The following is a 12761-nucleotide window of genomic DNA, read 5'->3' as shown; positions in this document are numbered from 1 at the left end:
CCCTAACCTAATAAAGTACCCCTAACCCTTGTGGGATTCCGGGTTTTTGTAAAATTGGTTAAAAATTAGTCTAAAATGGGCAAAAAATAAGAAAATTTAATAAAACGCGGAATTCCATAGTGGTAAGGGTTATAAAATAAAATCCCCAACCCTTGCGGATTATTAAGTTTAAAGCAATAATATATCACATATTATCAAAGCCCTAACCCCTGCGGTATTTTATGATTTTTCAAAATTGCATAAAAAATTAGACAATAATGAGCAAAAAAACAGGTCATTTTAAAAAAAAAGTGAGTATTCCATAGTGGTAAGGGTTATATTATTAAATCCCTAGCCCTTGCGGATTATCTTGATTAAAGCAATAATTTGACACATATCAAAAATAACCCTAACCTAATACTATACCCCTAACCCTTGAGGGATTCCGGGTTTTTTGTAAATGGCTAAAAATTAGTCTAAAAAGAGCAAAAAATTAGGATATTTTTGAAAAACGCGGAATTCCATAGTGGTAAGGGTTATTAAATTTAATCCCTAGCCCTTGCGGATTATCTTGATTAAAGCAATAACATGGCACATATCAAAAATAACCCTAACCTAATACAGTAACCCTAACCCTTGTGGGATTCCGGGTTTTTGTAAAATTGGCTAAAAATTAGTCTAAAATGGGCAAAAAATAAGAAAATTTAATAAAACGCGGAATTCCATAGTGGTAAGGGTTATGAAATAAAATCCCCTAGCCCTTGCGTATTATTTGGTTCATCGCTACAATATGGCACATATTACCAAAGCCCTAGCCCTTGCGGTTTGTATAGTTTAATGCCATATTATGACACATATCAGAAAAAGCCTTAACCCCTATGGGATTCCGCGTTTTTGTAAAAAGGACTAAAAATTAGTCCAAAAAGGGCAAAGAATAAGGAAATTTTAAAAAACGCGAAATTCCGTAGTGGTAAGGGTTATGAATCCCCTAGCCCTTGTGGATTATCTAGTTTAAAGCAATAATATAGCACATAACTCATTAGCCCTAACCCTTGCGGAATATCAAGATATTTTAAAATAGTCTAAAAATTAGTTAAAATTGAGCAAAAAACAGAGACATTTTAAAAAACGTAAGTATTCCGCAGTGGTAAGGGTTATTTAGATTAACCCCTAGCCCTTGCGGATTATCTAGTTAAAAGCAATAATATGGCACATATCACAGAAAAACCCTAACCCAATTGAACACCCCTAACCCCTGTGGGATTCCGGGTTTTTGTAAATTTGCTAAAAATTAGTCCAAAAAGGCAAAGAATAAGGAAATTTTAAAAAACGCGGAATTCCATAGTGGTAAGGGTTATGAAATAAATCCCCTAGCCCTTGTGGATTATCTAGTTTAAAGCAATAATATAGCACATATCTCATTAGCCTTAACCCTTGCGGAATATCAAGATATTTTAAAATAGTCTAAAAATTAGTCAAAATTGAGCAAAAAACAGAGACATTTTAAAAAACGTAAGTATTCCGCAGTGGTAAGGGTTATTTAGATTAACCCCTAGCCCTTGCGGATTATCTAGTCAAAAGCAATAATATGGCACATATCATAAAAGCCCTAACCTAATCAAGCACCCTTAACCCCTGAGAAGAATAACCCCTGCCCTTGCGGATTATCTATGTTAAAGCAATAAAATGGTACATATCACAAAATAGCCCTAACCCCTGTGGGATTCCGGGTTTTTGTTAATTGGCTAAAAATTAGTCTCAAAAGGGCAAAAAATTAAGATATTTTAGAAAACGCGGAATTCCGTAGTGGTAAGGGTTGTAAAATAAAAGCCCTAGCCCTTGCGTATTATCTATGTTAAAGCAATAATATGGCACATATCAAAAATAACCCTAACCTAATACAGTAACCCTAACCCCTGTGGAATTCCGGGTTTTTGTAAAATTGGCTAAAAATTAGTCTAAAATGGGCAAAAAATAAGAAAATTTAATAAAACGCGGAATTCCATAGTGGTAAGGGTTATAAAATAAAATCCCCAACCCTTGCGGATTATTAAGTTTAAAGCAATAATATATCACATATCAAAAATACCCTTTACTCAAAAGATATTACCCTAGCCCTTGGTAAATTTCTAGATTTCATAAAATGGTCCAAAAATTAGTCAAAAAGGTGTAAAAAATAGAGAGATTTTAATAAAAGTGAGTATTCCGTAGTGGTAAGGATTAAAGTATATCACTCCTATTTCTTGTGGAATATTTAACTTTTTATAAAAACCTAGAAATTAATATAACAATCTGTAACCAAATATAACTGAGCCTAACTCTTGAGAAATTCAAACATTTGCATATATACAGGATAATATCATATGATGATCCTAGCCCAGGTGGAATTCTTTGGTGAGCCACTAAATTCTTGAATAAAACCCATCAACAGCCTAAAATCATGGTCATTTTATATTTTTTGTTTTATTTTACTGATCCCATGTACATCTAGATTAAGAGATATTAGCCAACCTAATTGCACCTATGTTAGCAGATAAATCTATAAATGTTGGCACCCAGAAATTTATTTTTATTTTTCCTCAATGGAATCTCATTTAACTTATTTATTATCACTTGCTTATGTTATCTACTTTATGATAAAAATAATTATGATGCTTTCGATTTTGACTTATAAGTCAAATAATTGCATTATAATTATAATGCAATTATTTTTATCACAAATTTTTTTTTATACTGTATTATTATCCATATAGAATATTCAATTCAATTCGTTCTTTACGATCTACATTTTATTATCTTGTACCTTTATATTTTTGTTTTTTATAACTATATATATATATATATAGCTCTTAAGATTGAATAAGTGATTTTAGATTTTTTTTGTGAATCATATTGTATATTTATTATGTTGTAATTTTTTATTAATAATTAAAACACACTATTGATTTATACCTTTATATTAATATCAATCACTTTATTACAATTATATTTTTTTTTCATTTTGAAGAAAATTGTTTTGTAGAGTCACTTGTGCGGCTTAAATTTGACGCCTCCAAAACTTTTGTTTTTGAACCTTTTTTTTATCTTGCAAAATCGTTTTAATTTCCTAATCGATCTAATATTTTGTTATTCTGATATATATATTTCAATATTTTGAAATATCAAAAAAAAAAAATCTTATATGACATTTTTTTTGTTTTAATTAATGCTTAAAGTTAATTGATATTTATATCACTTTTTTATTGTCTCGTTTCGTACGCTTTTTTCTCCCACCTTTTCCCCAAATTTTTTTTTTCCTTTTAACCTCACCATCACATTTTGTTTTTTTCCCATCATCAACTTTTGATTTTTTACCTTTACAATTATTTTTCATTTATGTTTTATATTTTATATTTACTGAGTTTTATTTTGTTATTTCTTTGGCCTCAAGTTTTTTTTGTTTATCAATCCGAATTTATATTTGAGAAATTTTGTAAGTAGCAATATTTTTTACTCAATCATGAAGTACAAATTTCTAACCCTTGGAAAAAATGACTGAGTAACATTTTCAATCTTTCATACCCCAGTTATCAATATGTTTCTGGTTAAGTATTAAAATCTTTATTTTATTAATAACGTTGAAAATGGTCGTGCTAATTCATAGATTTACGTTATCTGATTTTGGAAACATACTCGAAACCATTTTTCCTTATTTTATATACTCAGTTCACTGAAATAGTTATGAAAACACAACTTTAGACTTGTTTTTGTTTGAGCATATATTTCCGATTAATATCACTACTGAATCAGGTTTTTAGTAAGTAAATTCCTACAGACAATCATAAATATACAAATTAATAATGACATTACTTTTTTCCGTTATACCTTTTAAGTCGTCTTTGTCTAACAAGTTTTTGTGAGTGTATAACCATTTATTTTTTTTATATCTTTTTGAAAAATAACTCAAATGTTTAGTTACCCCTATTACTAATTGAACAAATTCCAGCAATAACCTTCGGTATGCATCCCTCTTTTTGATTTTACAGAGAAATCGATAGTAATCCAACTTTTTTGATATACAGGCTTAGTCTCACCAACAATTATTGCTGTCTCGTACGTTTATAAACTAAATTATACAACTTTCTTTTTTTTTGATATTGACACAAATCTATCTTTTGTATGTATACCGACCCGACCCAATAATGAAACTTCCATCAATAACTCGATAGTGACACAACTGATTACTTCTCAGTTTAATTTTTGATGAAATACAGAAAATATTTGGTATGCACATTACACCTTATTTTTAAACAAAATTTGATAATGACTAAATTTTTAAATACACCCTGCTCTCAACTTAAACAATATTTGAATGACTTTTGGTATGCGCTTAGGTTTAAATATGTTATTATAAAATGCTTCATGAAATTGATTCTCCTTTTCTAATACTAACTTCAACATTAATATCACATCTCTTGTTCTTTTATCCTTGCAATTATGAACATATTAACAAAATATGCTACTTTTTTTAAAATACCTGCGTTATCTACTTTTTCAAATTACCTGATCCGGTTATCTAGTAACACAACCTTTTGGATAACAACAGTTCTTGTCATATTGACATCATTTTTTTTTTGTATGTACACCAATCCAAGCATGCAACTATGATAAATACCATGATAGTGACCCAACCTTTTAGATACCAAAAGTTCTTGCTATGTCGATACCAACCTGTCTTTTTGTACGTATATTAATCAAACCATGCAACTATAATGAATACAGTGATAGTGACACAACCTTCTAGATAAAAACAGTTCTTGTTATATCGACATCATTTTTTTTTGTACGTATACCAATCCTAGAATACGACTATGATAAATACCATGATAGTGACATAACTGTTTAGATACCTCCCAATTTCAATTTTAGCGATATACAAAAAAAAAAAAAAAAATTGGTAAGAAAATCCTACCCAGCCACATAATACAACTTGATAATGACATTGTTTTTTTTTTTACATATTTCTTGCTTTCAACTTAAAGGATATTTGAATAACTTTTGGTATGCATATTAATTCAACGATGTAACTATAAAAAAAAACTTCATGATACTGACACCCCTTTCCAATACCCATAATTTCAACTTTAATATTCATAACATACCTTTGGTTCTTTTACCCTTTCAACTATGAACCTATAAGCGAAATATGACTACAATTTTAAATACCTGCAACATATTCTTTTACAAATTGCCTGATTATTTATATCTGAACTAAAAAAAATACAATGGGAGGGAGGAAGGGTTCGACGCTAAAGACTTCGGTAATATTCAACGGGTGGGAGGATGGGTTCGACACTAAGGACTTCGGCTACGTTCGACGGGTGGGAGGATGGGTTCGACAAGTCGCATGATGATGCGCCGTGTAGGTGGCACGCTTTGAGGTCAACACTGAGATCAAGACAGCTCCGGCTGCTCGGTGGATGAAGGAGTCCCCGCTCTCATTGGAAATCACGCCCAAGCCCTGGAAGGTTACTGCTTTTGCCTAGCAGACAGCTTTTTTTTCACCGTGAACTTGTGTTGGGTTGTGGTCGCTCGTGGAACAGCGATTACCCCGTCCTTGCTAGCGGTTGGGATGGAATAACTATGATTACAATTGTCTTGGTTGTCTTTTGGTTTTTCTTGACCACTCTTCTTGGCACAGATATAGGGTGGTATTCTGTGTCGTCGACAGTTTCCTAGTTCGTTGGGTGCGAAACCAAGACAGTCTTAAAGGGACAAACTCACTGGATGCTGAGGGAAATGGGTGACACCATCACCGAGGCGGACAGTACCATTGGAAAAAAGTTTTGTTTGGTGCGTCTTTTTAAAATAACAACCAAAAAAGTCTCTTGACGGAGTGCCCAGTTAGATCCATTCCTGATAGAGCAGGGGTTATTTCGGTGGGGCAGCACTGATATTTCCCCGGGGGGTTTGTGGGGAAGTCCTGGTCGCTCGAGTGGTCTGCACCAACTGTGATGATGAGCCCAGGCCAGGGGACGGGGGTTGATGAGGAGTGGGGTTGGAGGTGGTTGAAGAGGTTGATTAGTTGGAGGCGGAGGAGCAGTGGAGGAGGTAGCGAGGTGGAAGGCGGTGGACGGAGTTGGGGGAGGATGGCAATGGGGGAGGTAGCGAGATGGATGGCGGTGGACGGAGACTGGGAGAATATGGGAATGGAAAGGCCGACGATGCGAAACCGACGATGCGAGACCAACGACATGAGACCGACGATGCGAGACCGAAAACAAGTGCCGCACGACTGCCCCTTGTTAAAGCTGGCCTTTTCGACAGGCAGCTAAGAGTTAGATAGGTGAGCCTGACTTTTTGATTGTTTGTTTTTTTGATTTTTTTTCTTTGATTTTTACTAACATGCAACTCAGTTTGAGTAGTTTTTTAGGTTAGGTTAGTCTTAGTAGTTAATATATTGGAATTATGGTAAGTTCCAATTTTTGGCGATTTTGAGATTGACTGCGATTTTGATGATTCTAACTTTTTTTTTTCTTCCCCTTATTTACACAGTAGTGTGTATTTTTTGGGGATTATTGGGTTTGGCGGAAGGTGTTTAGAATGGGGGGTTAAAAACCAGCTCGTTTTCTGAAACTCGGCTCAGGGCAATTCTACTTCTCCACCCCCCAGTCTTAGGACTGGTGGAAGTGAGTTGCCGAGCTTTAAAAGGTTCAGTCAAAGCGTGGCTTCGCCTTACAGGCACTTGAAAAAAAAGCAACAAGAGGCAACTGTCGGGTCCAATGGCCCTTCTTGCGGGGAGTAGCAGAGCAAGCGTCCACGTCGTGCTTCCTGGGGTTCCTCAGTAGCTTCTTTTCAAAAATTCCAAAAAAAAAAAAAAGGGATTTTTGAAAAGAAGCTACTGGGGGATGCTAAATTTGCTCTAATAAGTAAAAATATAAATAGCCTAAATAGGAAACTAAAAGTGGAAAGAAAATAAAAAAAAAAATATAAAAAAAAATAAATGCTTAAATTTCAATTTCCCGATCTGGAAATTTAAAATGAAAGTAAAATGAAAAATGAAAAATGAAAAATGAAAAATGAAAAATGAAAAATGAAAAATGAAAAATTTTAAAGTTTACAAAAATATTTCTCAAATGGGAAATCAACTGAAGTATTTCTTTTAAAAATAAAAATGAAAAAAAAATTTTGAAAAATTAAATTTCCTTTAAAAGTACTTTTTAATTGCCAAATTTGTAAACTTTTTTTTAATAGTTATCTGATTTCCTCTTTGAGTAAATATTTATTTTTAAAATTTACTTTTTCTGAAAAGAGTAAATTCATTTAAATGAAAAATAAATTGTTATGTTTCCTTAAAAGGAACATATTAATTGTTAAAAAAAATTCAATTTTTTGGAAATCATTCAATTCCCTTATTGGAAATTTTTTTTTTATCTTTTGAAATTAATTTTAATTACTAAAACAGTAATTTTTCAATGTCCTAATGGGGAAAATTTTTATTTATTGAAATTTTTTTAATTTTTAATTTTTTTTTTTCAAACCTTTGAAAAATAATTCGTTTAAATGAAAACTAAATTTAGTTTTCTCCTATGTGAATTTTTGGTTTTAAAAAATAATACTTCAATTTAGCTTTCATTTTTTAATTACCTAAGTAACTCTCAATTACAAGATCTTAAAATTGTGAATTTAAGAATAAATTCATCTGATCAGCACTTACAACTTTATGTCAAGATGATCAGAGTGACTCAATTTATAGATACTAATTTAACTATTGAAACATGTTTTTCATTAACTTATTCTCTGCTTTAATACAGGATAATATATATTTTTTGTTAACTTTTTTTTTTAGAGGAGAGAATCCTGTTTTCATTAATATAAAAAAATATATATGAATCAAGCTTTCAACTAATTGGTTGTAGTATCGAAACAAAGATCATAGTTGATTGTGATTATGATCTAATTAAAATTCTATTAGTATGATTTCTACATTTGATAATATGGCCAGGCTTCAATTTTTTTTCTCTAAAATTGTGCTAAATAGTTTAACTCCAAGTTAAGTACGTGCTTTACTTGAAATTTAAGGCAATTAGTAGGTCATTTCAATAGTCAGCGGCCCTGATACGAGGTTAATTTTTAGTGACAGTATTTCTAAAGCGTCACAAAAAAAACATTCTGTAGGTAGCTATCTACTCAAATTTATTTCTGTAACTTTATTATTGCTACAAATAATTCAGAGGCCAACAGCATTACTCTTCAGATTCTTAGTTTTGTTTTCTGTCTACTGATGATGCTCCTTACAGTTCTATCCCTGGTCACTCTCTGTCTCCATTTTTTGGTTCTTTTTCTCCGAGCATGAGCTATGGTGCTCATATCTAAGTGGAAACCAAAACTTTAACACATATATAAGCGTTACAATATATTTTGTTTCTGTGGGCAAATATTTTAGTATGTTTGAGGATATTTTGGCTTATGTTAAAGGGGGGGATATCACCTGGTCAGATAACTTTTGAGCAGCCAGCAACTTGGTTAAAACGAAGAGCTGTAAATCCTATAATACTAAGATTTTTAAACAAAATGAAGTGAAATGATTAAAGTAAAGATAAAAAATATGGAATTTGGTCTAAGGTCTGCCAGAGGTGAGATAAAGATCTTGAGGGCTGGAAGAAAGTGCGCTGAATTAGCTCTTTTTGTAGCTTTAAGAGGGGGGTTTAATATTATAATTGAATAAAGCCAATATATAAGTTTCTTTTACAATCCACAATTATTTTTTGATATATTTTAATACTGAAATCAAACTTATAAGTTTTCTTTTTTTTTTTCTTTTAAAAATCAATTTATTTTGTTAAAAAAACTTTTGGGGAATTATCGATTTGAGAGTCAAGTGACACTGTGCGGCTTAACTGTTTTATGCCTGCCATTCAATACAAATTTCACATTTCTTTCCTCAATAATTTTAAAAAAAAATTCAATCTTGATGGCATTTTTTAAAATCAATTTAAAAGATTACCTATTTCTTTTAAATTGTTTGTCACAATTGTTTATTAATTTTTTTCTAATTTTTGATCAATGTCTTTTGTTTTTTCCTTGGTCAAATGCATAAACTTGATTAAAAAAAACTAAAAACAAAAAATTCAAACTATTTTTTATTGATGATTACTAGCAATAAAAATTATCTATCTACATCTTGTACTTTCGTTTTAGTCTTCAAAAAAAATATTTTTGTTTTCTTTTATTTTTTAACTATCATATTTCAATCCAGTTTGTAATTTTTTTTATAAAAACAATGTGTTATGTTTTTACTATGATTTTATTATTTTCGAATTATCTACCAATTGAACCCAATAATTTGTGTCTGTTAGAATTTTTATTTCCCTTCCTTTTCTTTTTTTTTTTTTGAAAAAAAGCTCATAAAAAATACATTTCAAAAGCAAGTAGTTAATTACATGTCATTGAGGCCTAGCCTAATCATATTGGTTTAAAATATTTTACAACAGCGCTAAGGAGTTTCAAAAAATAACTAAAGAATCATGCAATGTGGCCAATACTTGATTAGATTGGATTGGATTTGTAAACTTTCTCAGAAAAAAAAAAGATAAAGATGATATTTATGTCTAAAGTTTTTTTTGGTTTTTTTTAGGCTTGAGAATAACTGAAACTTTATTTTTCCGACAAAGAAATATATCAAATAAAGAAAGAAATGCATCATTTGAATTGACAAAAAGTACTATATTTGATTAAACAAGAAAGGATAAATGATATTAATTTTTTTTTTAGTTTTTTGATTCATAAAAGAAGTGGCCAAGCTGTTCTTATATAAATGTATGTGATCATTTTTGAGACTTAAAAGGAAACCAGGAAAAAAAATAAGTGTTCCGAATGATCAACCCGCTCGATCCATAAAAAACTTTGTTTTAAATTTTTTTTTTTTTTTTTTGAAATTGTTTTAATTTTTTTATTTTTTTTATTTTTTTTTTCTTACAAACTTTTTTTTCAAACGTGGCATCTTTTCGATCTAACTAATACAAACCACATCAGACTTATACTAACAAAGAGAGAGGATGTATATGTAAAAGGAATAATAAAAGAAAAGGCTTTTACTTTACTTTCCTTTTTTTCTTTTCTCAAGACCAACATTCTCTTACAAACTTTGCCATTTTAACCGACTTATTACGTTGACCGACAATCCATGGATGCATCAACATTTGTCGAGGAGAGGCGCGTTTCTTTGGGTCTTTTTCTAGACACGACTTTAAAAAGTGGCGGAACGATCCAGACCACTTGATACCTTCATCAGGTTCGTCCATGAGTTCTGGGGCTGGCATGTTTACAATCACACTTAACAGCTCAATGGGCGTGAGAGGTTCATGGTTTTCCGGAAGAAACGGGAACCGGTGTTGTGCCACTTCCATGATTGTTAGACCAAGCGACCAAACATCAGAGGTCACGGTGTAGGGTTGTCCTTGAATTCGTTCAGGAGCCATGTAGTATGAGGTGCCTGTAAAAGTAGTTGCAAGAGAGTTAACGACTTCTCCTGAGACACCAAAGTCACAGAGCTTGACTTGGCCTTCCGAGTCGAGTAGGATGTTTTGCGGCTTAATGTCTCTGTGGATGATTTTGCGTTCGTGGAGGTAAGACAATCCAGACAATACGCCTTCTGCAATTTTCCCCAAGACTTTTTCGCCAATGCGTCCGTCGCGAGCTTTAACGCGCTTGTAGATGGCCTCGAGGGAACCGCCGCCACAGTATTCCATGGCGATGAAGATAGATGCAGTTTCTTCGCTCAAAAAGGTGCCAAAATACTTGACAATGTGTGGTGAGTTACATGTACGGTTGAATTGCAATTCGCGCAAAATTTGTTTTTGAACTTCTGGATTGGGATTGGTTGTGATTGCTTTTAGTGCAAAGACTTTGCTATTGGGTCCACGATTTTTAAGTCGACACCTAGTGACTGATCCGCCGGCACCTTCGCCGAGCTTGCCAAGTTCTTCAATGTCACCGGCCTCAGCAACAGCTCTCCATCCATCTTCGTCAAGGTCTGCAACGTCAAGGTGTGCATAACGTTGACAGTAATCTCTATTGTCAAAATTTGGGGAAGTGGTTGTAGGTATAAGATCAACGGGTGGTTCTATTATATTTGATGTGGCTGTGACAACGGTAGTGGCTACTGCTGTTAGTTCAGTTGATGAAACGAGAGAAGAACAAGAAGAAGAAGAAGAAAAAGAGCATTGTGTAGGTTTTTTTTCAATGGCCAAAACCAGGGTATCTTCAATTTTAAGGGTAGGCTTGGGGTTATCATCAAAGTCACGCTGGAAAGCAGCAGCTTTAATTTTGGTAGTGTCCAGGAAAATTCCTGGATATTTTGGAGAAGGTGGGGGTTTCACAGGAGGGATAAAAGGGTCACATGTTTGGGAGAGATCAGCCGATGGGATAGAAAGGGTCGATGAGGATTCTGATGCGGCTGTTGATGAAGAGGAAGAGGAAGAGTGATGATGATGATGAAATATGGGATTAGCAGGTTGTTGTAGTTCTTGAGGGAAAGAAGATGATGATGATGATGATGAAGAAGAAGAAGATGACGATGATGGCGGTTGTTGGTAGCTTACAGCGGTATAAGTTTTAGGAGGAGGAGCATTAGGGTTAGTCGGGATGGCCAAGGAGGTGAGAATTGTTTTTGAAGCAGACTTTTTGACAGGGAATGGAAATGGTGAAAGATTTGATGAAGGTAAAGGGGCTGAAGGGGTTGGGACAAATGGAGCCGTTCCACCACTAGTAGTGGCTAAAGTGGGGTTATTGTTACTGTAAGTACTTGGGTTAGATCCTACGCTAGAGTAAGAATTGTTCCGAGAGTGTTGAGATGGGTTTGTAGTAAGAGTAAGTAACGAATTAGGAGGAAGTAATGGTTGTTGATGTTCAGTTGAAAGTGATGTAGGATTAATAATGGGGATAAATGGACTGTTGTTATTGAGTGGTGGCTGATTTATATTCGAATCTGGTATTATAGATGAAGAAAAGGGCTGTTGTGAATGATTTTGCGGCACAGCCGTTGTTGTTTGGTTTAAAAGAATAGATGCAGATGAAATAGGAGGTAATTGATTTTTATCGTCTATGGAGAGACTAGAAAGTGATAATCCTTCAGGTGTTGTTGTAGTTGATTTTAGAGATTGAGATTGAGATTGAGGTTGTAAAGAAGTAACGTTTATTGTGGTAGTATTGGTAGAAGTATCAGTAGTATTGACTGGGACTGGGACTGAGACAAAAGGTATCTGCTGGGGATGAGGAACTGGAATATAGGTAGTTGGACCAGTGAGCGGCGCCGGCGCCGGAGGAACTGGAGTTTTCATGCCGAGAGCAGCGTATATTTCTGGAGAAAAGAGGCCACCTGAGGGGGAGGGAGAAGCTCGAGGAGCAGATGACAAGAGTGGTGCTGAAGGAGTAGTAAATTGGGGAAGAGTAGGAATAGGGGTTGGGATAGGAGAAGAAGAGGAAGAAGATGATGAGAAAACTTGAGGGTCTTGAGAAGGAGTTGGGGTGACAGCTGAAGATGAGAGATGGTCAATTGAGTCTAAAGCAGGAGATTGAAGTAGAGTATGGTTACTGGTATTGTTGCTGTTTGGTATGGTAGAAGTAGTGGAAGATGCAAATGGAACAGGGACTAAAGGTTGAAGTGAAGGAGAAGAAGTAATGAGAGGAAAAGAAGGTACTTGGCTTGATGGGTTTCCTGAAGAATTGGGAATAGAAAGAGCAGGATATTTTCTCTGGGAGGAATTTGGTGGACGGATAAGAGATGGGATTTGAGAAGACAT

The 12761-nt window shown here is 33.6% G+C and overlaps 1 protein-coding gene across 1 annotated transcript; it reads right to left on the bottom strand.

The window, feature by feature from the left end:
- Positions 1–10079: 10079 nt before the first annotated feature.
- On the bottom strand, positions 10080–12761 carry SAPINGB_P006086 (uncharacterized protein; the record flags this gene model as incomplete). The annotated part of the gene is made up of 1 exon (XM_032000800.1): positions 10080–12761. The coding sequence occupies one exon, from the start codon at positions 12759–12761 to the stop codon at positions 10080–10082; it is 2682 nt and encodes an 893-aa protein (XP_031856691.1).

The sequence above is a fragment of the Magnusiomyces paraingens genome, assembly GCF_902498895.1.
Source record: "Magnusiomyces paraingens strain CBS 517.90 genome assembly, contig: contig5, whole genome shotgun sequence".
Taxonomy (NCBI): domain Eukaryota; kingdom Fungi; phylum Ascomycota; class Dipodascomycetes; order Dipodascales; family Dipodascaceae; genus Magnusiomyces; species Magnusiomyces paraingens.
Note: the sequence above shows the minus strand (reverse complement) of the source record. Positions and strands in the feature narration are given on the sequence as shown.